Source organism: Polypterus senegalus, chromosome 18 (assembly GCF_016835505.1).
Source record: "Polypterus senegalus isolate Bchr_013 chromosome 18, ASM1683550v1, whole genome shotgun sequence".
In the NCBI taxonomy this organism is placed as follows: Eukaryota; Metazoa; Chordata; class Cladistia; order Polypteriformes; family Polypteridae; genus Polypterus; species Polypterus senegalus.
In genome coordinates this window covers 14286394-14307020 of record NC_053171.1, presented here as the reverse complement: position 1 = coordinate 14307020, position 20627 = coordinate 14286394, and the positions used below count along the sequence as shown (strand labels likewise).

At 38.3% G+C, this 20627-nt stretch overlaps 1 protein-coding gene and 1 long non-coding RNA gene across 2 annotated transcripts in view; one reads left to right on the top strand and one right to left on the bottom strand.

The window, feature by feature from the left end:
* Positions 1–20627, top strand: part of LOC120518984 — a 66966-nt gene that overhangs the window by 9147 nt on the left and 37192 nt on the right. The window lies entirely within an intron of this gene.
* The window catches only part of bub1bb (BUB1 mitotic checkpoint serine/threonine kinase Bb), a 62550-nt gene continuing 47173 nt past the window's right edge, over positions 5251–20627 (bottom strand). Inside the window, exons 18-24 of the mRNA XM_039742037.1 lie at positions 19115–19258; positions 17586–17695; positions 16524–16685; positions 14143–14279; positions 13750–13900; positions 6799–6929; positions 5251–5526 (exon numbers count right to left, since the gene is read on the bottom strand). Of these exons, the coding sequence (XP_039597971.1) occupies positions 5376–5526; positions 6799–6929; positions 13750–13900; positions 14143–14279; positions 16524–16685; positions 17586–17695; positions 19115–19258 (986 nt within the window). The 3' untranslated portion in view covers positions 5251–5375. The remainder of the gene's footprint in view (positions 5527–6798; positions 6930–13749; positions 13901–14142; positions 14280–16523; positions 16686–17585; positions 17696–19114; positions 19259–20627) is intronic.

Sequence of the window (20627 nt, the reverse complement as noted above, 5' to 3'; positions counted from 1 at the left end):
CCATGGCAGTGATGAAATGCCTTGTATCTTGTATGTTGTGTGCTTTCAATCAACAGAGTAAATATACGAGTCTAAATACAAAAAGAATCAGAGGTACTGGAAATTGAAGAGTCAGAGTAGGGTGGTACCAGAAATCAAGGCGTCAGAGTCGAAGGTTTTATATATCGATTCCACAGACCTGCTGTTCTGATTACCACATTAGAAAAGGACAGCAGCAGTATGGGCTGTGTAGAGAAGAGCTATCAAATGTATGGCATCTCGAAACGAAAAGGCTTGTCCTACTCTTTACTGCTGAGCAAAGAAAGCTAAGTAGGGTCAAACATAATCCAGGTCTGTAAAATTTGTAATGGCAAAATCAATCCAGCAGAACTCAATTAGCTAAATAATACAGCATATGCTCTCCAATACCTGGTGGAAAACGAGAGGAAATGAATTCAAGGCACAATCAAGGAGGTATTTCTACATACCATGTAAAAAATTATTTCTTAATGTGGGATTTTTTTTCCCCCAATTAATAAATGTACTTCAATTAAAGTTTGGGTTTTTCTCTCTTTTGTGTTGTAAGCCTATATTTTTTGGGAAAAAAAAATTATTAGAATCCTATCTTAACCTGGGGTGCCAATAATTGTGGAGGGCGCTGTATATACAGTGGGTGCTGATCATTTACTATTCTGTAGACCCACATCAAGAATTTAGACTTAGTGCCACTACAGGAAGTCAATGTAGTCAATGTGTCACTTTGGTTGGTTGAACACCAGACATACCACTGCATTTCACAACAGGTCTACGGTAAATTAGTAATCTGTGTTAGAATTATTAAGCAACACATAAGTAATGGTAAAGAACAAGATAAGACAAATAAATGACACAATAACTTAAATGTTTTCATTCTTTCACCATTTGTATAGGAAGTGAAAGAAATAGAGTAAAAAATACAGTTACACAGACCTCAAAAGTAGATTAAACAGCTTAATTACACCCTGTAATGCTAAATTAACAAAACATAAAAAATTTTATTGCTACTATTCCACTGACAGATAAACAAGTAAACATACTGTTAGCCAGACTTCATATGTAGGTAACATTGCATAATTGCACAAGTGGAGAAATTCTCACAACACTCCTTTAATAAACCATTAAATATTTGAATGTTACAACAATAATTTATAATCAGTGTTTCATTGACAAGGAGTTTTGTTGCTTTCTATTTAACACAATAGCCAATGATAACAAAAAGTTTACCCATTAGCTATTTGAAACTATAAGGGATAAAGTTCTCTCACAACAGCACACCTCCAGCCCAATGGCAGATTGGGCCTGATTGATTTTGTCAATTCCATCACAACGGTGGTCTTCCTGCCTGTCACTGGACGTGACCTTATAGGAGGTCTGCAGCTGGTCCATTCTCAAAAAATCTGAAACAAGTAACCCAGTCATGAAGTTGATATACTGATGGGTTTAAAGAAGTTATGTAATACTGGGACATTTTAACTATGGCAGAACTGAACAAGTCTGATGAATTGAACAGTTTTCTCCTTTGTAAAGTTTTGTTATAATTATGTAAGCTTGTTTTCATCTTAAGCAAACAAAAAAAAAATACCTGAATGAAAAATAAAGACACTTTAGGGCTCTATGGCTTTGCCCAATTATGAAAAAAATAGATTTTCATTCATTAGTTTTGGTCAAATCTGTGGCAGTTATGGTTAAAAGTAGTCTCTCTCTTGTGGCAACACAGTAATGCGCCCTGCACATTTGTTCATACAATATAACATTAGGTCAATTGTCTCATCTAAACACTCTGGCTGTGGGTGAATGTAGGTAGGTGCCTGTCCATGCCCTACCATGGACTTGTGGCACATGCAGGTCAGGTTTCAGACTTGTATTAGGTATTGTCAGGACAGGCTTCACATTATAAACTTGCAATGGAGAAATAAAACTCAGAAGTTCACTGTACCTGGAATTTACACTCATTTTCAGGTTGTATCTGCACAGAATCACAGTTTCAAACTTCAACCATCTTCACCCTGTCCCGTGATAATGCTGCTTGAGGCACTGGCCTCCTTGGACCTGAATTAGATTGACTGGGTTTGGTCATAAATGGATAAATGAATTTTCTCAATCATATCAGAAAGCATTTTCCTTAGGTGAAACAAGGTATGCAATTATGAAATTGTATAGAGAATGTATTTTAATCCATTTTGACCAAACATTAAAGCGCACAATTCATAATTACAATTGACAAATTGCATAACACAACATAGAGTCATACTTTTTTTTTTTTTCTAAAGACATGCAAGTTAAGTGGTTTTGCCTGTGGTAAAGTATTAGCTAACAGTGTTCTCCAAATTCTTACCCATCAGATAGGCATGTTTATGCATTCTTCAGATTGCATGTGGCGTGTTATGCAGCAAATTACAGAATGTTAAATTGAGAAGCTGATGTGGGAATAGAAGAACAAAATGAAATGCCATTGACGAGGGCTGGAAGAACAAAAAATCTGTTATGCCTCCTCAAATCTTTCCAACCAGTAGTAAAACTAATCTTAATAAACCCATTTACAGATTCAGTGAAGTGTGAGAGCCCTGAAATGCTAAGGGTTGATTGGTAGACGTAATTATGTATAATCTTACCTTGTCTTATTTTCCGTCCTTGTCCTGGTGACGGACATGCTGATCAAGGCTGATCGTATTTACCTCCAGCTGTCTACATCAATGGTCTTCACTTTATCTACTGAGGAATTCAGATATTCTCAGTTAAATGGAGACTTACAATCCAATCAATGTGTCATGGAGTATGGCCCTAATCTCATACTAAAGGGCTACACCTTCTACACCTAACACAGAAGAGAGACATTCAAGTAGTATCCTCACAGCATCCCAACCTACCTCAAATGGAAATTGTCCTTGATTGTCAAAGCTCTTTTAACCTTTCACAACTAGTAAGATATAAAACTGTGGGAAGACATCCAAATTTTAAATAAACAGCTCAACCGGTACTGACAAATAATGGATGGGCACAACCATGCAGGTCATTTAAATAAACAGTCTTCAAATAATGAGCCATCACATAGCTGTACAGCACAAGGAAGTAATGGAAGATGTAGGACAAGTGGAGGTATTGCTCAGGCAGGACCAATAAGTACCCAGGTGGGTTGAGATCTAGCGGGTATAAAACACACTACCATTCACTCATTATTACTTTGTGTATCAGTTGACCTAAATCATGTCATGAAAATTCATTCCAAACTGCAATAGATACTAAAATAAGTCTTCAATGTTGGAAATAAACATTCAGTTCAGTACTTGTAGTGTGTGTCAAAAATGAACTCATCCACTCAGCCAGATAAAGGTTGATTTAAAATATATATATAAATAAATATACATACACAACACTAAACTGTCCCTAGAGTGTGCTTGGTGTGTGGGAGTGTGTGTGTGTCCTGCAGTAGGACGGTGACAGCAGTCTGTCGCTAAAGCTGCTCCTCTGTCTGGAGATGATCCTGTTCAGTGGTTGCAGTGGATTCTCCGTGATTGACAGGAGCCTGCTCAGCGCCCGTCGCTCTGCCACGGATGTCAAACTGTCCAGCTCCGTGCCTACAATAGAGTCTGCCTTCCTCACCAGTTTGTCCAGGCGTGAGGAGTCCTTCTTCTTTATGCTGCCTCCCCAGCACACCACCGCGTAGAAGAGGGCGCGCCACAACTGTCTGATAGAACATCTGCAGCATCTTATTGCAGATGTTGAAAGACGCCAGCCTTCTAAGGAAGTATAGTCGGCTCTGTCCTCTCTTGCGCAGAACATCAGTATTGGCAGTCCAGTCCAATTTATCATCCAGCTGCACTCCCAGGTATTTATAGGTCTGTACCCTCTGCACACAGTCACCTGTGATGATCACGGGGTCCAGGAGGGGCCTGGGCCTCCTAAAATCCACCACCAGCTCCTTGGTTTTTCTGGTGTTCAGGTGTAAGTGGTTTGAGTCGCACCATTTAACAAAGTCCTTGATTAGGTTCCTATACTCCTCCTGCCCACTCTTGATGCAGCCCACCATAGCAGTGTCATCAGCGAACTTTTGCACATGGCAGGACTTCGAGTTGTATTGGAAGTCTGATGTATGTTGGCTGAACAGGACCAGAGAAAGTACAGTCCCCTGCGGCGCTCCTGTGTCGCTGACTACAATGTCAGACCTGCAGTTCTCGAGACACACATACTGAGGTCCGTCTGTAAGATAATACACAATCCATGCCAACAAGTATGAGTCTACTCCCATCTCTGTCAGCGTGTCCCTAAGGAGCAGAGGTTGGATGGTGTTGAAAGCGCTAGAGAAGTCCAGAAACATAATTCTTACAACACCACTGCCTCTGTCCAATTGGGAGGGGGATCGGTGTAGCATATAGATGATGGCATCCTCCGCTCCAACCTTCTCCTGGTATGCGAACTGTAGAGGGTCGAGGGCCGAATAAAACATCGAAATTTGGTTCCATGGCCAGTAACTCCCCAAACCTTAATCCCCATTGAGAGCTTGTGGTCAGTCCTCAAGAGGCGGGTGGACAAACAAAAAACCTCAAGTTCTAACAAACTCCAAGCATTGATTATGCAGGAATTAGCTGCCATCAGTCAGGATTTGGCCCAGAAGTTGATGGACGGCATATGCCCGAGTGAATTGCAGGTCTTGAAAACGAAAGAAGGGCCAACACTGCAAATATTGACACTTTGTATAAACTTAATGTAATTGTCAATAAAAAGTCTTTGAAACTTATGAAATGCTTGCAATTATAAATCAGTATACCATAGAAACATCTGACAAAAATATATAAAAACACTGAAAGCAGCAAACTTTGTGAAAACCAACACTAGTGTCCTTCTCAAAACTTTTGGCAGTGACCTCTCTAAATCCAAATAGACATGCACAATTTATTTGTAGAATTTTTATTAGCACATGCAAGTTATCTGATGTCACATGGAAAATCAGAAGAATGCTGCTGAAAAAAAAAAAATAAAAACGCAGTATCAGAAAAATGATAAAAGAATGACGTATCTTTCTAGTTTGGATCATATTTTTGTCACCTCATAGCTCTCACGGCTCATATAATCCACACCTTACAGTTGACATGTTTTTCACACCTCCTCTGGCTTGCTGTCAACACAGTCTATAAATTGCCATACTTTTAAATGAATTGGTAATTTGGAAATAACCACATTTATACTATAAAAAGCAAGTTTAAAAACAAAAAGCAGTTAGTCCGTCACAATATATAGTAGCAACATATACATTTTACTTTTATTATTTTTACAGAATACATAGGCACACACTTCTATATTGAAATAGGAACATAAATTAAACTTTAAAATAAACTATACAAAGATGTGGGCTAGAAAAATCAGTCATAATCGCTGTACAGGACCAGGGTCATTAGCAGGCTGTCTTTAAAGGCACTTTCAACCTCAAAGTACAGTTCAGACAGAACAGTAACAGTAGAGCTGGTGCCAGGATTGAGAATCTTCTTAAAGAAATCATACCACACACTGCTCCTAATAACAGGGAAGAGGAGGAAAATAAAACAGGTTGATGACATTGTACACCTGAGCAAGACTTTTCCTTTTTGCTAAATGATGTTGCATTATTAGAACAAGTCAATTTGTTTAAAATATTAAACGACTAAAAAAATATACAGAACAAATTTAAGTGCTTTAATTTATGCCTCTATAGACGGACACATTCAAAATACCCAGTCTCTCTCTCTTTCTGCTTACATGAATGGAAATGGATAATTTTTTTTTTTAAATATTCCAATTTTATTTTTTTTTCTATAGATGTAAATTGAATGGCAATGGTTAAATAAAAATAAGAAAAAAGACCCAAAGTGATATTTCTTGGTAGGATTACTGGACTTGACATCCCTGGAGGGGGAGCAGCTTAGGAAATTAGTATGATTTGCTGTTAATTACCAAAAGAATACGACTGAGCTGGTATACAAACCTAAGGAAGTTTACCAAAAGTACATCCTCTAAGAGATACACCCGGAGGAAAGCCAAGGCAAGCTACAGAAATAATATCACAGGTGGTCTGGGAAGACCCAGGAATCCATCAAGAGGCCCTGAAGATTACTGGATAAAAAGAAACTGGATCTACCGTACTCAACCTTTTATTAACAGTGAGTCATTAGTTAAGCCAAGCCAACAGGAAAAGGTTCTTGAAAATACTAAAAGTTCAGTGTTTTTTGTTTTTTTTAATGGATCCTAGATGTTGCAGTATACGGTGGAGTAGTATTACATTTATTATGAATCACATCTGCACATCTTGCCCGTCTCTTAAAAAATGGGCATTAGAAACATTAATTGTAGCATTACACAACCTTGACTCCCCAGTTTAGAGCTATAGGTCAAGCTTGTCTGTAGATGCGATAGCATTTAGGTTGTTCAGCCTTTATGCTCATTTATTTTTATTACAAGCAAATTTAAGGATTGTTTTTCCAGAAATCAACCACATTAACAAACTTTACTTTTATAGTTTTACAGTAACAATGCTACGGTTATTTTCTATAAAAAGATAGGATTACATTTTATCAAATTACAATAACCATATTAGTACAATGCAGAGCTTAAACAAAATACTGTATGTATATAAAAAAAGCTTTTGACTGTGTGATGCTATTGGCCCTATTAATTCTCAGTTAAGTATATTAAAGTGCTGTATCCATGATCATAAAATGGTAACTTACACTTTAGACTATGCTAGGTATCCTGTGGAGAACTACAAAGTGTCAAGCCCTTTCTTCAGGGAGGGAAAAAAAATAAACTTACTTTTCATCATTATCTTTCAAATCTTCCTCATCTTCCTGTACTACCTTTAGTCCTGAATCATCTTTGAGTATTTGTATATTTCTCCCTTTTAACATTTTGTACACCGTATTTGCAATGCCAAGGAGGTCAACCTGCAAAAAAAGCAATGTAGGAAAAAAACTAAAACTTTCAATTCAGTTTTTGTACAGTTGAACCTATAGCTGAGAAGCTAAATAATTATAAAAGTGTAAACAAATGTGTAATTAAAGATTAACATACCACTGAAATGTGTGTATTTATATGTGTGTGTTCATACTGTGACCAAAAGGGGTGCCACTGAGCCCCAAACCTCAAACACAATATTATCCAACACAGTCCCAGGTTCAACTAAAGGGGTTTATTTTAATTAAATTAAATGTTAAAAAATGTTTAAAAAAAAAAAAAAAAGAAACAAATCACAATTACAAAGCCAGTGAATCTTTGTTCTCTCCACTTGTTGAGTGTTACCCAATGCCTCCTGACTCTGACTCATCCAGGTGAGGCAACAGGCTCCTTTTAAGTTGTACCCGGAAATTACCAACAATTGACCCTGAATTGCTTCCAAGAGGACACATTAACACTAGAAGCATGTGGAAATCAGGGCAGTCCTCCCCCAACAGTGCCCTCTAATGGGACGTCACGGGAGGACCACTACCACCTGTCACATGGGGTATGGCACTGCTTCTGGCCTCCAGCTTCTCCTAGTCCATCATTTATACATCTCCAGCCAGACAGGAAGTAATTTTCCCCATCTGGCTGTCAAACCCATTTGTCCTTCAAGGCGTATACACACACACACACACAATATATCCCACTGATGCAGCCCATCTATGAAACAACGAAAGCTGAAAATAATGTACCTATCACCCCAGGCCAAACTTAACAGGATCTGTCCACTTTCTGTACTATTCTCCAGCTTGCCCGCAATATCTCTCTCTATATATATATATATATATATATATATATATATATCTATATATATATATCTATATATCTCTATATATCTATATCTATATCTCTATATACACACACACACACACACACAGTATAATTCACTAAGGCAAGACACCCATGGAAAGGACGCTGGAAGGGGCGTGGATTCACTAAGACCGTCGCTTGCAAACGACAAGTGAGACACCTATTGCACACACAGGGAGGAGCCACGCCCACCAACTCCAAGACCATTGGATACGACGATAACTCACAGAGCCACGCCCACCAACTCCAAGACCACCAACTCGGACGCGACGACACAGAAAAACTGGCATCATTTATATTCGTCTGTCGTAGAGGTCACATGCAGCTCCGACCCACATTGACTGTTAATAGAGGCATGTTTCTTGCGGAGGTGAATCACCATATGCAGCGTGTAAAACTGTTTGCGAAGGGTATCCCATGGGATCCTTAAAACATTCCTTTACAACTAAGGTTAAAACACAATGAAGTAAGCAGTCTTTAAAAAACGAGTTTTCGGTTACGACCACCGTGGTCGGGCGCCTTGGTGGATTATATATAGAAAGGCAGCCAAAACCGCACAGAGCAATAAAAAGTCTACGTGAGTCACAGGTGCATCTGGACTGTACAAAGATGAAAACAAACTCGAGTGACGAGTTGGAGGTGGACACATAAGCAGGCAGTCTATACTGAACGAGAAATCAGCAGACTAGCATGACGGAGGGAGCGGAGTAAACGTCCTTCTCCTCTCCTCCTGTTCCACCCTCCTCTCCTGAGCGCCGCAAGGACGATTGTGTGTTGGTTCGTTCCGTGCATTGGTTAAAACCCAATGAAGGAGGCAGTCTTTAAAAACCAATAAGCCCTGTGCCTCTGTTTCATTACCGTCACACCTGCTTCACCAATGCAAGCCCTGCAACAGTCGAGACGCTCTCTCGGCAGCTGACCTTCTCTGTGCCTGACCGGTTCACACAGAGGCACCACATGACCAGGCGGTGTGTATGCTTCGAGAACGAGGGTGGACGCAACAGGACTATCTAAGAAGAAGCAGGTTTGTCACGGATGTAAATCTCTGTATGCAGCGTGTAAAACAATTTGTTGCGAATGTGAATCGCTGTATGCAGCGTGTAAAACGTTGTATTGTATGTTGGCCTCTCCAGAGTTGGATCTTTTCATTCACCTACAGTCATATACACAATGAAGTGAGCAGTCTTTAAAAACCGAGTTTTCGGTAACAAAGCACGACCGCGTGCACCATAGCAAACTGTTTTACACGCTACATACAGCAATTCGCATCCGCGACAAACATGCGTCTTCTTAGATACTCCTGCACTTTGTACACACCGCCCTCCCACCTCGCTGCTACCGTGGTCGGGTGTCTTGGTGGATTATATATAGAAAGGCAGCCAAAACCGCACAAAGCAATGCAAAGTCTACGTGAGTCACAGCTGCATCTGGATGTACAAAGACGACGACGACTCGAGTTGGAGGTGGGCACATGAGCAGGCAGTGCATACTGGATGAGAAATCAGCAGACTAGCATGACGAAGGGAGCGAGTGGACGTCCTTCTCCTCTCCTCCCGTTCCACCCTCCGCACCTGAACGCAGCACGGACGATTGTGTGTTGGTTCGTTCTGTGCATTGTTACAATGTTGCTTTTCTTGCTGATTTATTACATTACTGATTTTTCAAATGTTAATTTTCTCCCTGTGCTTAAAAATTATTAAAAAGCCGGCCTGATTATGGTATGGTATGGTACGCCGCAGGTTGGCTATATTAATATATAATTCACTAAGGCAAGACAACCATGGAAAGCACGCCGGAAGGGGCGTGGACTCACTGAGCCGCCGACAAGACAGACACCTGTGGCGCACGCAGAAGGAGCCATGCCCACCAACTCCTGGCTCCTCCAAGCCACGTTGACTGTTCATAGAGGCATGTTTCTCGCCGAGGTGAATTGCCATATGCAGCGTGTTAAACGGTTTGCGAGGGGTATCCCATGGGATCCTCAAAACAATCCTGTACAACTGAGGTTAAAACACAATGAAGTAAGTAGTCTTTAAAAACTGAGTTTTCGGTTACAACGCACGACCGCGTGCACCATAGCAAACTGTTTTACTGTGTTGTTTCGTTCCGTGCATTGTTACAATGTTGCTTTTCTTGCCGATTTATTACATTACCGATTTTTCAAATGTTAATTTTCTCCCTGTGCTTAAAAATCATCAAAATCAATCAAAACCGGCCTGATTATGCGCCGTATGGTACGCCGCAGGTTGGCTAGTAAAATATAGTGCCAATGAAGCACTAATTAGAGACAATTTAAACATGTAGTTCATGCTGCCCTCTGATGGCAGCTTACCCATACTGGGAGTTGGATTTTTCAGTACTCTTCTGTGTCCTGCCTTATTAATTAGCAACACCTTAATGTGCATGTAAGGTACCATTTTATTGCAAAGGCAATTAAAAAATATATTTGATAATATTATCTTTTTAAATTATTATCTATAATTGTAATTTATGCTAGCAAATTACTGATATTTCATAAATTCCTGTAACAGTCTGGTGCTCTGCACAGGGTTGCTTCTTTTACTGCTACCAAAATAAGCTCGTGCCCTCAAACACTGAATTGGATTAATTGGGTCTGAGAATTTTTTTGAATTTTAAATAAAATACATAAACTGCTGAGCTGCTTAATAGCAAATCAATACATATTCTTTCTTTAGAATGATTTTGCTGAGGCATGGAATAAAAGTGCCACAATACACACACACACACACATACAGCATATAAATAAAAGTTTTCCAGTTACATTTAATTAATTAAAATAGATCCTCACAAGAATATATTTTTCCAAGCTTGTTTATTATGAATATTATTAAGTTGAATTATTCATATTGTTTGAATTGGTAAAGTCTATAACACACCAACCTAAAAATTCTCAGTACAGCGTGGCAGCCTTTCCAGCAGCTCCGTGTAGGACTTTATCTTTCTAACTTTTTCTCTATTTTTCTCTATTTCACTGATCACTCCTACCACTTTCTTTTATGTGGACTCGTTCCCTGGACACTTTTTACTATTAGGCACGGAGCTGGACAGTTTAACATCTGTAGCAGAGCGACAGGAGCTGAGCAAACTCCTGTCAATCACGGAGAATCCACTGCATCCCCTGAACAGGATCATCTCCAGACAGAAGAGCAGCTTCAGAGACAGACTGAGGAGACCCCACACTATGCGACTATTCAATTCCACCCGGGGGGTAAACGTTAACATTATACAAAGTTACTGTCTGTTATACCTGCATCTTTATCACTCTTTAATTTAATTTTGTTCATTATCAGTATGCTGCTGGAGTATTGGGGATTAATAAAGTATCTATCTATCTTCAGTTTAAATCACTTCAGGATTATAGACGAATGCCAATAATTAGAAACTGGCTAAGTTTTCCAAAAAAAAAAAAAAAATAACCTTGCGTATATGTAAAAGTTGGTAAAGAAATTGGTTATGATGGATGAAAGTATATAAGCCCACTTTATTGCCTTTAGTTGATTTTTAGATTTTTTAAATATTTAAACCATTTTAACGTGTCATTATGATTATACTTGCTTATTTCCAAGTGGCTAGTTATTTCCATATTACACTTTATTATATTTTACTTTTACTTCACTAGGTTTCCATTTTAATATTCTGGAGTAAACCTGGCCTAGAAAATGTGTTTTCAATATTATTTATAGAAAAGTTTCAAAATGCCTGTTCCTGCAGTTACTATATTGCACATTTATCTATTAGGAAAAAAATGTTTTTTTTGTTTTTTTAAATCAGTCACTTATTCACCTTTTATCACTACATTAGGAAGTATTTTATTTGTAACTTTGAAAACTTTTAAATAGTTAAGATGCAGGACAAGTCAACCATATATATATTATTATGGATACATTCTGTCTTCAGTACTGGGAGGAATCACCACAGATGTATGGCCTATTGCTTAACAATGGTTTAAAGTAGTACATTCCTATGCCAGTAAACCATAAGTAGGTTGTTTTGCAAAGGGCAATAAAAAAAATGTGACAACTGCTTCTTTTTATGCACACTGAAAAACATTTAAACTAAACGCCACGATAAGTATTGATATATACAGTTTGTTACCCTCAAGGTGAAGAAAAAAAAAAAAAATCTTTTTGATGTAAACTGCATTAGGCTGGTAATTTATTAAACATATAAAGGGTATATTACAATATACATTTACTTTATTTTTTCAAGACAAAAAAAATTTATTTCAAAATAATGTCTAACTATTCTGACAAATATGTGAATTTAGAATTGTGTCATTAAGTCAGAGTAAAGTAGGTAGGATGATTGGCTTAATTTTGTTCTCCGTTACACAGAGGAACTAAAATCACAAAACCATGAGAGTGTATGGCCATATCTTGTCCAAATATGGTGGCTTTGGTCCAAACACTTACATACTATAGTACCAGTATTAATGTATTTGTCCCTTAGCTGACACAACCACTACTTTGCTTAATGTTTGCTACATACTGTTGGGACTATGTACAACTGTCACCTTCAAACTGCACCTTAGATCGTATAATGGATTTTCTAAGGAGTAATGTAAAACATTTAAAGCTGGTATTACTAAATAATAATTGCAGTAAAGCTAAAAATTACTGAACTGCACTGTCAGCACTGTCATTACTGCCATAAATGAGTTGAACTGCATACTTTACAAATTTATGGGAATTCTCATTCACATATGCCAGTGTGACTTAATAATTTTTCACACAATAATATCCAAATTCATTCAAGGGGTGGGCCCAAATTGGTGTACAAATTAATCAACGGTATTTGGAAAACATTTGCAAGCAGAAGTTGCAGACTAGCAGATTCATTGCATTTTATTTTTTTTGTTTATCAGCTTTGCGATAAACCACAGAGACTCATTCAACACATAATAATGCTGTTGGATGGAAAATGAAATATTCTGTAGCAAGGATACAAAAACTTGTTACTCTGAAACGCAGCACTAAGCTACATATTCCCCACAATGTGCACCAAGAACAATGCACCTCCATCCACCTAGCCTCACAGAACGTGAAGCATGTTGGTCCCACTGTTAGTGGACACCAACAGCTAGTAAGGAGTATGGCTGGTGTGCCTGGTGGTAAGCCAGCTTAATAAACAAGCACAGCTTTAATTTATCTCACCTTCTGAGGCTTATGATTAATACAATTGCATGAACATCAACACATCCAAAACATAGCTGCTCTTACACTATATGTGCTTTATTCTAATTTTCTGCCTTTTGTCACACATACTACAATCTTTCTGGAACATTCATCCCAATATTAATGGACATTCAATGAAATGGCAGAGAATCTAGCAGATATTTTTCCAGATCGACTACAGTGGCTACAGGTTTTATAATATTAGTCTTAATGTTTAAAAGTGAATTTGAGTCTAAATTAGATCCTGTAGCACAACAGAGACACTAAACATTACAACAAACCTATGAATAGTGGATTAAGAGAAAGACATTTCAGGTGATGGTGTGACCAAATTCAAAAACCTTAACCAAATAAAGAACGAAGACGAAGTGAGGAATTCCTGCAAGTTAGGCAACATATCTTAAATCATCTAAAGTAGTTTTTCTTGGAAAACTGGTTTAAAAATTCCATTTAGTAACAATTAAAAATGACAAGTCACTGCTATAACAAATCAAATTTTTTAAAAATGTTTTGAAAATTGGGACCACGGAGCTGAAATTAAACAATTTTTAAAATTAACTCAGTTCTGAACAGGTGTCAGTTATTAGGATTTCCCTCATTAAAAAGCATATTAAAATATATTTAAGGGGTCTTAAAAATCAAATGATGAGATCACACAATTTTATACAACATGATAATGATAAGACATGTATTTAAATTCCAACCCATCATTAGAAACAAAACCTAAAATTATCCGCTTCATATTAACTCCTGGCCCCACCTGATAAAGACTTGCACATTCTTCCATGATGTCCCGACTCTGAATGTTTCGAATTGCTCGAAATCCACTTAGACAAGTAACTTCAGGCTGCAGAGTTAGGTCCACACAATAGGAGAAATCTGCTACTTTAAGGACACCAGCACTACCCGGACTGGAATATTAAAGAAATAATACAATAAAATAAGTTTGCTGTCTTAAACATATTACACTTGCACCAAAAATGGCATATTTTATTATGAATTTATAACATGTTGAAAGAAAGAAAAAAAACAGATGTCCCAAAAAGCTACAACATTGTCTGCTTTTCACTTTAGTCTAATGTGCCTTATCTGTATATGCATGTGGGACTAATGGACAAAACAAACAATGGTCTATAGGCCAAAAAATACTCACTCTTCTTTTACAAGTAACGTTTCAAGGCTGATGTCTCCATGGACCATTTGGCAATTGTGCATCTGCTCTACCATTTTGAGAAGATTCATTGTAAAAAAGGCAATAAGATCCTGGCTAGGTCTATTTAGAATAAGATCCTATAATGTAAAAAAAGAACAAGTAGTACACTGTTAAAATTTAAGGACAATAATTTAGTAAGTACTAAATAATAACTTTGGTTGTAAAGGTCACCTGTTTCAAGGATGACAAGAGCTTTTTCTTACACCTTTCATAAAACACTTTATTAGCATAACAAAAAAAAATGTAATTGTAAACATTAATGCAGTACCTGCATATTGCTCAAAAAAATTAAAGGAACATTTTTAAATCAGAGTATAGCATCACGTCAATGAAACTTCTGGGCTATTGATCTGGTCAGTTAAATGGCAGAGGGGGTTGTTAATCAGTTTCAGCTGCTTTGGTGTTAATGAAATATAACAGCAGGTGCACTAGAGGGGCAACAATGAGACTGGTTTAACAGAGGTGGCACTGGTAGTCCAACTTCTCCAGGACGGCTGGCACATCAATACGTGCATCCCATTGCCAGAAGGTTTGCCAGGTCTCCCAGCACAGTCTCAAGGGCATGGAGGAGATTCCAGGAGACACGCAGTTACTCTGGGAGAGCTGGACAGGGCCCCTCGTAGAAGGTCCTTAACCCATCAGCAGGGCCTGTATCTGCTCCTTTGGGCAAGGAGGAACAGGATGAGCACTGCCAGAGCCTACAAAAATGAGCTCCAGCACTCAGGCCACTGGTGTGAATGTCTCTGACCAAACAATCAGAAGCAGACTTCATGAGGGTGAGGGTGGCCTGACGGCCAGACATCCTCTAGTGGGCCCTGTGCTCACTGCCCGCTCGGCACCGTGGAGCTTAATTGGCATTTGCCATAGAATACCAGAATTGGCAGGTCCACCAATGGAGACCTTTGCTTTTCACAGTTGAAAGCAGGTTCACCCTGAGCACATGTGACAGACGTAAAAGGGTCTGGGGAAGCTGTGGAGAATGTTATGCTGCCAATAACATTGTTCTGCATAACCGGTTTGGACCTCTACAGACTAGACAACTGCACCCTAACTGCCATTAGGTATCGTGATGAAATTCTTGGACCCATTGTCAGACCCTATGCTGGTGCAGTGCGTCCTGGGTTCCTCCTGGTGCACAACAATGCCCGGCCTCATGTGGCGAGAGTATGCAGGCAGTAGGAATTGATACCATTGACTGGCCCCCACTCTCGCCTGACCTCAATTTAATAGAACACCTCTGGGACATTATGTTTCATCCATCTGACGTCGCCAGGTTGCACCTCAGACTGTCCAGGAGCTCAGTGATGCCCTGGTCCAGATCTATCGTCTCATCAGATTGGACTGATCTTTTTTTTAGGAGACTAATTCCTTTAACGTGGGCAATGACATCCTTCACATCTTTTACTCTGATGGCCAGCGCAATTTATTTTCTATGCTGTGGTGTGTAAGGCCAGTAACATCACTTGAAAGTAGGCCACCAAATCAACAAGCTAATTAAAAGCACAGGCTCAGTTATGGGACACACTCTAGACCCCCTTTTAGGTAGGAGCAAAGGAGATATGGAGTGCCACTATGAACAATGCTGTATATCACCTTGGTTATCTCCTTGGTTGGACATTGGTGCAAACTTCTATCCATCAATTACATTCATCCATGATTTAGGGTTCTATGTTAAGAACTCTGGTTTCCAGCTCATGCTTTTCAGAGACGCCCCTGCTGATGTTACAAGGTCTGGTACTGATCATCTTATTAGATAAGGCATAAAGCTACATTCCTGACAGGTAAACAGACTTTTTAGCTGGCAGTAAGACTGTTATGTTAAGCAGCAGCTCGCTAAGCCAGGACTTGGGTTTAAACTTGGCAAAAAGTATAATGCCATCAATTGTTGGTACTTGTTAAGCAATGTAAATGTTAGAAAGAATCTCTTAAATGTTAAAGGGAGCTATTAATGTCCTCTTGTCAGAACAGAAACGGTAAACAGTTCTTTAACTCAGAGGAACATTAACAGGCTTGATTCCCCCTCTTTACAGGCACCTGTTAAACTAAGTTTACAATTTTTTTTTGCACTGTTATGTTTTCACTTTTTATTAATTAACTTAGTTTTAATAAAAGAGGTATTTGTTCAGTAAAATATATACACATACACACACACAAACACATATACAAATATTTTAGTGTCACTCTTTATAGTTTCATTTAGCCCTGCTAACATTTCTCACTTGCTGCTTTGAAGTTTAGTTCATATAAACCCTGGTTTTCTATGATTAAGTGCTTGGTAAATTTGTTCATGAGGAGGGAAAAAAAAAATTTGCCGAAGTTACCTGTAATCGAGATGTGTTTTGTGTAGAGTAGATAGTCAGGCAGCCATTCTTATACAAGAAACAGCAGCAGTCGTCACCAAAATATTTCTCCGAATGGTCTCCTAGACGATCTTTTATCTGAGAGTCAATGTAGAAATCCCATGCCAAAGGCTCATATTCAACCTAAGGGGGGGAAAAAAAAAAAGAGAGAAAGGAAAAAAAAATGCACACACACACACTTATAAACATTAGCTTTTTCATTTCACAAGGGCACATCTTATTTTGCAGAGTTTCAAGCTGCATCCTTTAGTGTCTCATAGTTCTAGTAAATCACTACTGCAAACTGACCTCTTATAAAAAGAGCTACTCAGTAATTCAACCTTTGCTTTAAAAAACCTAATATCTGACAAAAAGCACACTAAATAATGAAGATACTACCACTCAAAGTAGCCATTACAGCATTTGAAGCAATCAGGTAACTTCAGGGAGAAAAAAAAAAAAAAAGAGCATTCAGATAATTTTTGCAATTACTGTAATCCACAATCTCATACTGCAGCCTAATGAACAAACATGTTTTACATATTTACTTCAATTTGAAATGTAACAAATTTATTTAGTCCACTGTACAGAAATATAAAGGGCAACACTGTACTATAAGAGAAAAGTACCTCATAAGTAGGGTATTTCTCAAGCCAAATGACTCAAGCATAACAATTAAAAAACTACTGTACTACAGTATAACTATATTTGTAGTGAGAAACTGAAATCTGTTCATATAGACACCTGAAAGCAGCAAATAATGCTGGATAAGATTTTACTTATAATAGATTTTCAAGAAGGAAAAAGTTCCTATTATCAGTGAAGTTCTACTATCAAATTTGATTAGATTTTCATTACAAGAAATAAGCTCTCCTTAATTTGTCAGCCATTTTCCTTGACATATTCATTCAAGATAAAATAAAAGACGTCTTGATTTTTGATGCTCAATTTGATGCTCAATTTATATCAAAACAGTAAAATATAAAACAGGGAAGATTTTAAAAAGCAATATACTACTAAAACAAAAATATTTATAGTCCTTACTTTAACGAGTACATGTCTGTAATCCTCACCACCGGTTTTGAGCTGCCCAAAAAAAATCTTTGCATTGTCAGTAGTGAAAGCCTCCTTTTCAATTCTGAACACTTCATCTCCTACAAAACAGTTTTACCAAAAATAAACAAGTGTATTGTTGGTTTGGTGAGTGAGGTAGACAACTTATGATATTTTCCAAGATTATTGATATATCTAGAGTGATTAACACTATTTTGCAAGAACGGACAAGGGCAGCAAAACAGATTGTAATATTCTGCAATGAAAGAAGAGGAATACCAAAAGATTTACAACAAACAAGAAATTGAACAGAATATGTTGTGCGAAGTTACATTGACAAAACAAACATACAAATTAATGAACCCAAGTCAGATAAACGTATATGTAGGAAAATTCATTCTTTTGGACATAGCGGTTCATTGCAACAAATATCAAAGCTGAAACCCATTTTTGTTTGCCCCTGCGACTACCCCACTCCCTTTTAGATACCAATACACTGTAAAACCCCATCGAATGTACTTTATAAACATGTACTCCCTTTCAAGCTCCAACAGCATTGGGAATTCTTTTTTAACTCAAGTTGTTCAAGATCAAGTCTACTTTCTCTTTGTATTTTAAAATATAGGAAGGAAACATGAATTTTCAGACTGTAGGCTATCTGGACTGACAATGCAGTGTTTGATTTTTAGCAAACTGCTTATTTTGTCTTCAAGATAAATAGCAATAGATGCTATTTTGTTTATTTTTTTTTTATGTTTGCAAGAACTGACATTTGAGATGGAAAATAAATTTCAATTGCACCTCCCTGTGTGGAGTTTGCATGTTCTCCCTGTGTCTGTGTGGGTTTCCTCCCACAGTCCAAAGACATGCAGGTTAGGTGCATTGGCGATCCTAAATTGTCCCTAGTGTGTGCTTGGGGTATGTGTGTGCGCCCTGCTGTGGGCTGGCGCCATGCCCGGGATTTGTTCCTGCCTTGCGCCCTGTGTTGGCTGGGATTGGCTCCAGCAGACCCCCGTGACCTTGTAGTTAGGATATAGCGGGTTGGAAAACGACTGATTGACATCCTAGTAGCTAATACACAATTGGTCTATGGGTACAAAAAGCAATGACAATGCTGTGTGTAAAAAAACAACCACCACACATATCAAAATTTCCCTTTAACACTATGTAACAATGAAGTTTTACATCCATACATATAAAAAGAATGCTGTTTCTACTTCCTCAGGACCAGTACTAATAAATGATCTATCAATACTTAATACAATCTTTAAACAAGACTTTTGATGCAGGACTATAAAGTGTTCAGCATTTCCATAAAAATAAGTTACAACTTTTTTTTTAGTACTATAAGTTCTAAAATAGAATATTAAAAACCAATGATGGTTCAGAGTTTAAAAAAAAAATCTGTCAAGTACAGCAGACAAAACCAAAGGTAGTTTATTGATGAATTTAATGTCATTTCAGAGACAACGTTGCAGTGCTGACATCTGTCTAGATGTCATTGCTGCCCAAATACTTACCTAAACACAATTCACAACTCTCCTGTACCATAGGCATTTTTCCAATTTCAGTATGAAATCCTGGGTAGGAACCAAGAGGTGTGGATATATTTGACAAAAGCTGGTTTCTGACTTCTGTGCTCCAACTGCCTTCAAACAAATTTCCTGCAATGTAAAATTAATGTGTACTGTAGTGTTAAAAAACCAAAACCATTTACAGGATGTGTAAATTGTGTATCACACCTAGGGTTACCACTTTTAATACAAAAAAATAAGGGACGCATACTGCAGCGGGGGCCACATCCCTTGGGGGCCAAGCGCAATTTCATTCTCAAATACGGGACGATTCCGTATTTTAAAGGACGGGTGGCAACCCTAATCATACCTGGAAAAGTGGCTACTCAGAGAGTACAGTTGAAGTCTGTTTCCCCCTTTAAGGAAAAGGACTGGTTAACTGCGTTTAACATTACACTGTGTGCACAATTATTAGGCAAGTGAGTATTTTGACCATATCATCATTTTTAATGCGTATATTCCAACTCCAAGCTGTATTAACTTGAATGCTTATTGGATTTAAGCACGTCAGGTGATGTGTATTTGTGTAATGAGGGAGGGTGTGGCCTAAGGAGATCAACACCCTATATCAAGGTGTGCAGAATTATTAGGCAGCTAGTTTTCCTCAGGCAAAATGGGCCAAAAAAGAGATTTAACTGACTCTGAAAAGTCAAAAATTGTAAAAAGTCTTTCAGAGGGATGCAGCACTTTTGGAATTGCTAAGATATTGGTGTGTGATCACAGAACCATCAAACATTTTGTTGCAAATAGTCAACAGGGTCGCAAGAAACGTGTTGAGAACAAAAGACGCAAATTAGCTGCCAAAGATTTGAGAAGAATCAAACGTGAAGCTACCAGGAACCCATTATCCTCCAGTACTTTCATATTCCAGAGCTGCAACCTACCTGGAGTGCCCAGAAGTACAAGGTGTTCAGTGCTCAAAGACATGGCCAAGGTAAGGAGGGCTGAAACCCAACCACCACTGAACAAGAAACATAAGTTGAAACGTCAAAACTGGGCCAAGAAATATCTGAAGACAGATTTTTTCAAAGGTTTTATGGACCGATGAGATGAGAGTGACTCTTGATGGACCAGATGGATGGACCTGTGGATCAGTAATGGGCACAGAGCTCCACTCCAACGTGGAGGTGGGGTACTGGTATGAGCTGGTATTTTTAAAGATGAGCTAGTTGGACCTTTTGCATTGAAGATGAACTCAAAATCAACTCCCAAACCTACTGCCAGTTTTTCGAAGACACTTTCTTCAAACAGTGATACAGGAAAAAGACCATGATTTTTATGCAGGCCAATGCTCCATCACTTGCATCAAAGTTCTCCACTGCGTGGCCAGCCAGTAAAGGCCTTAAAGATGAAGGAATAATGACATGGCCCCTTCCTCATCTGACCTAAACCCTATCGAGAACTTGTGGGCACTTCTTAAACGCTAGATTTACGGGGGAGAAAAACAATACACCTCTCT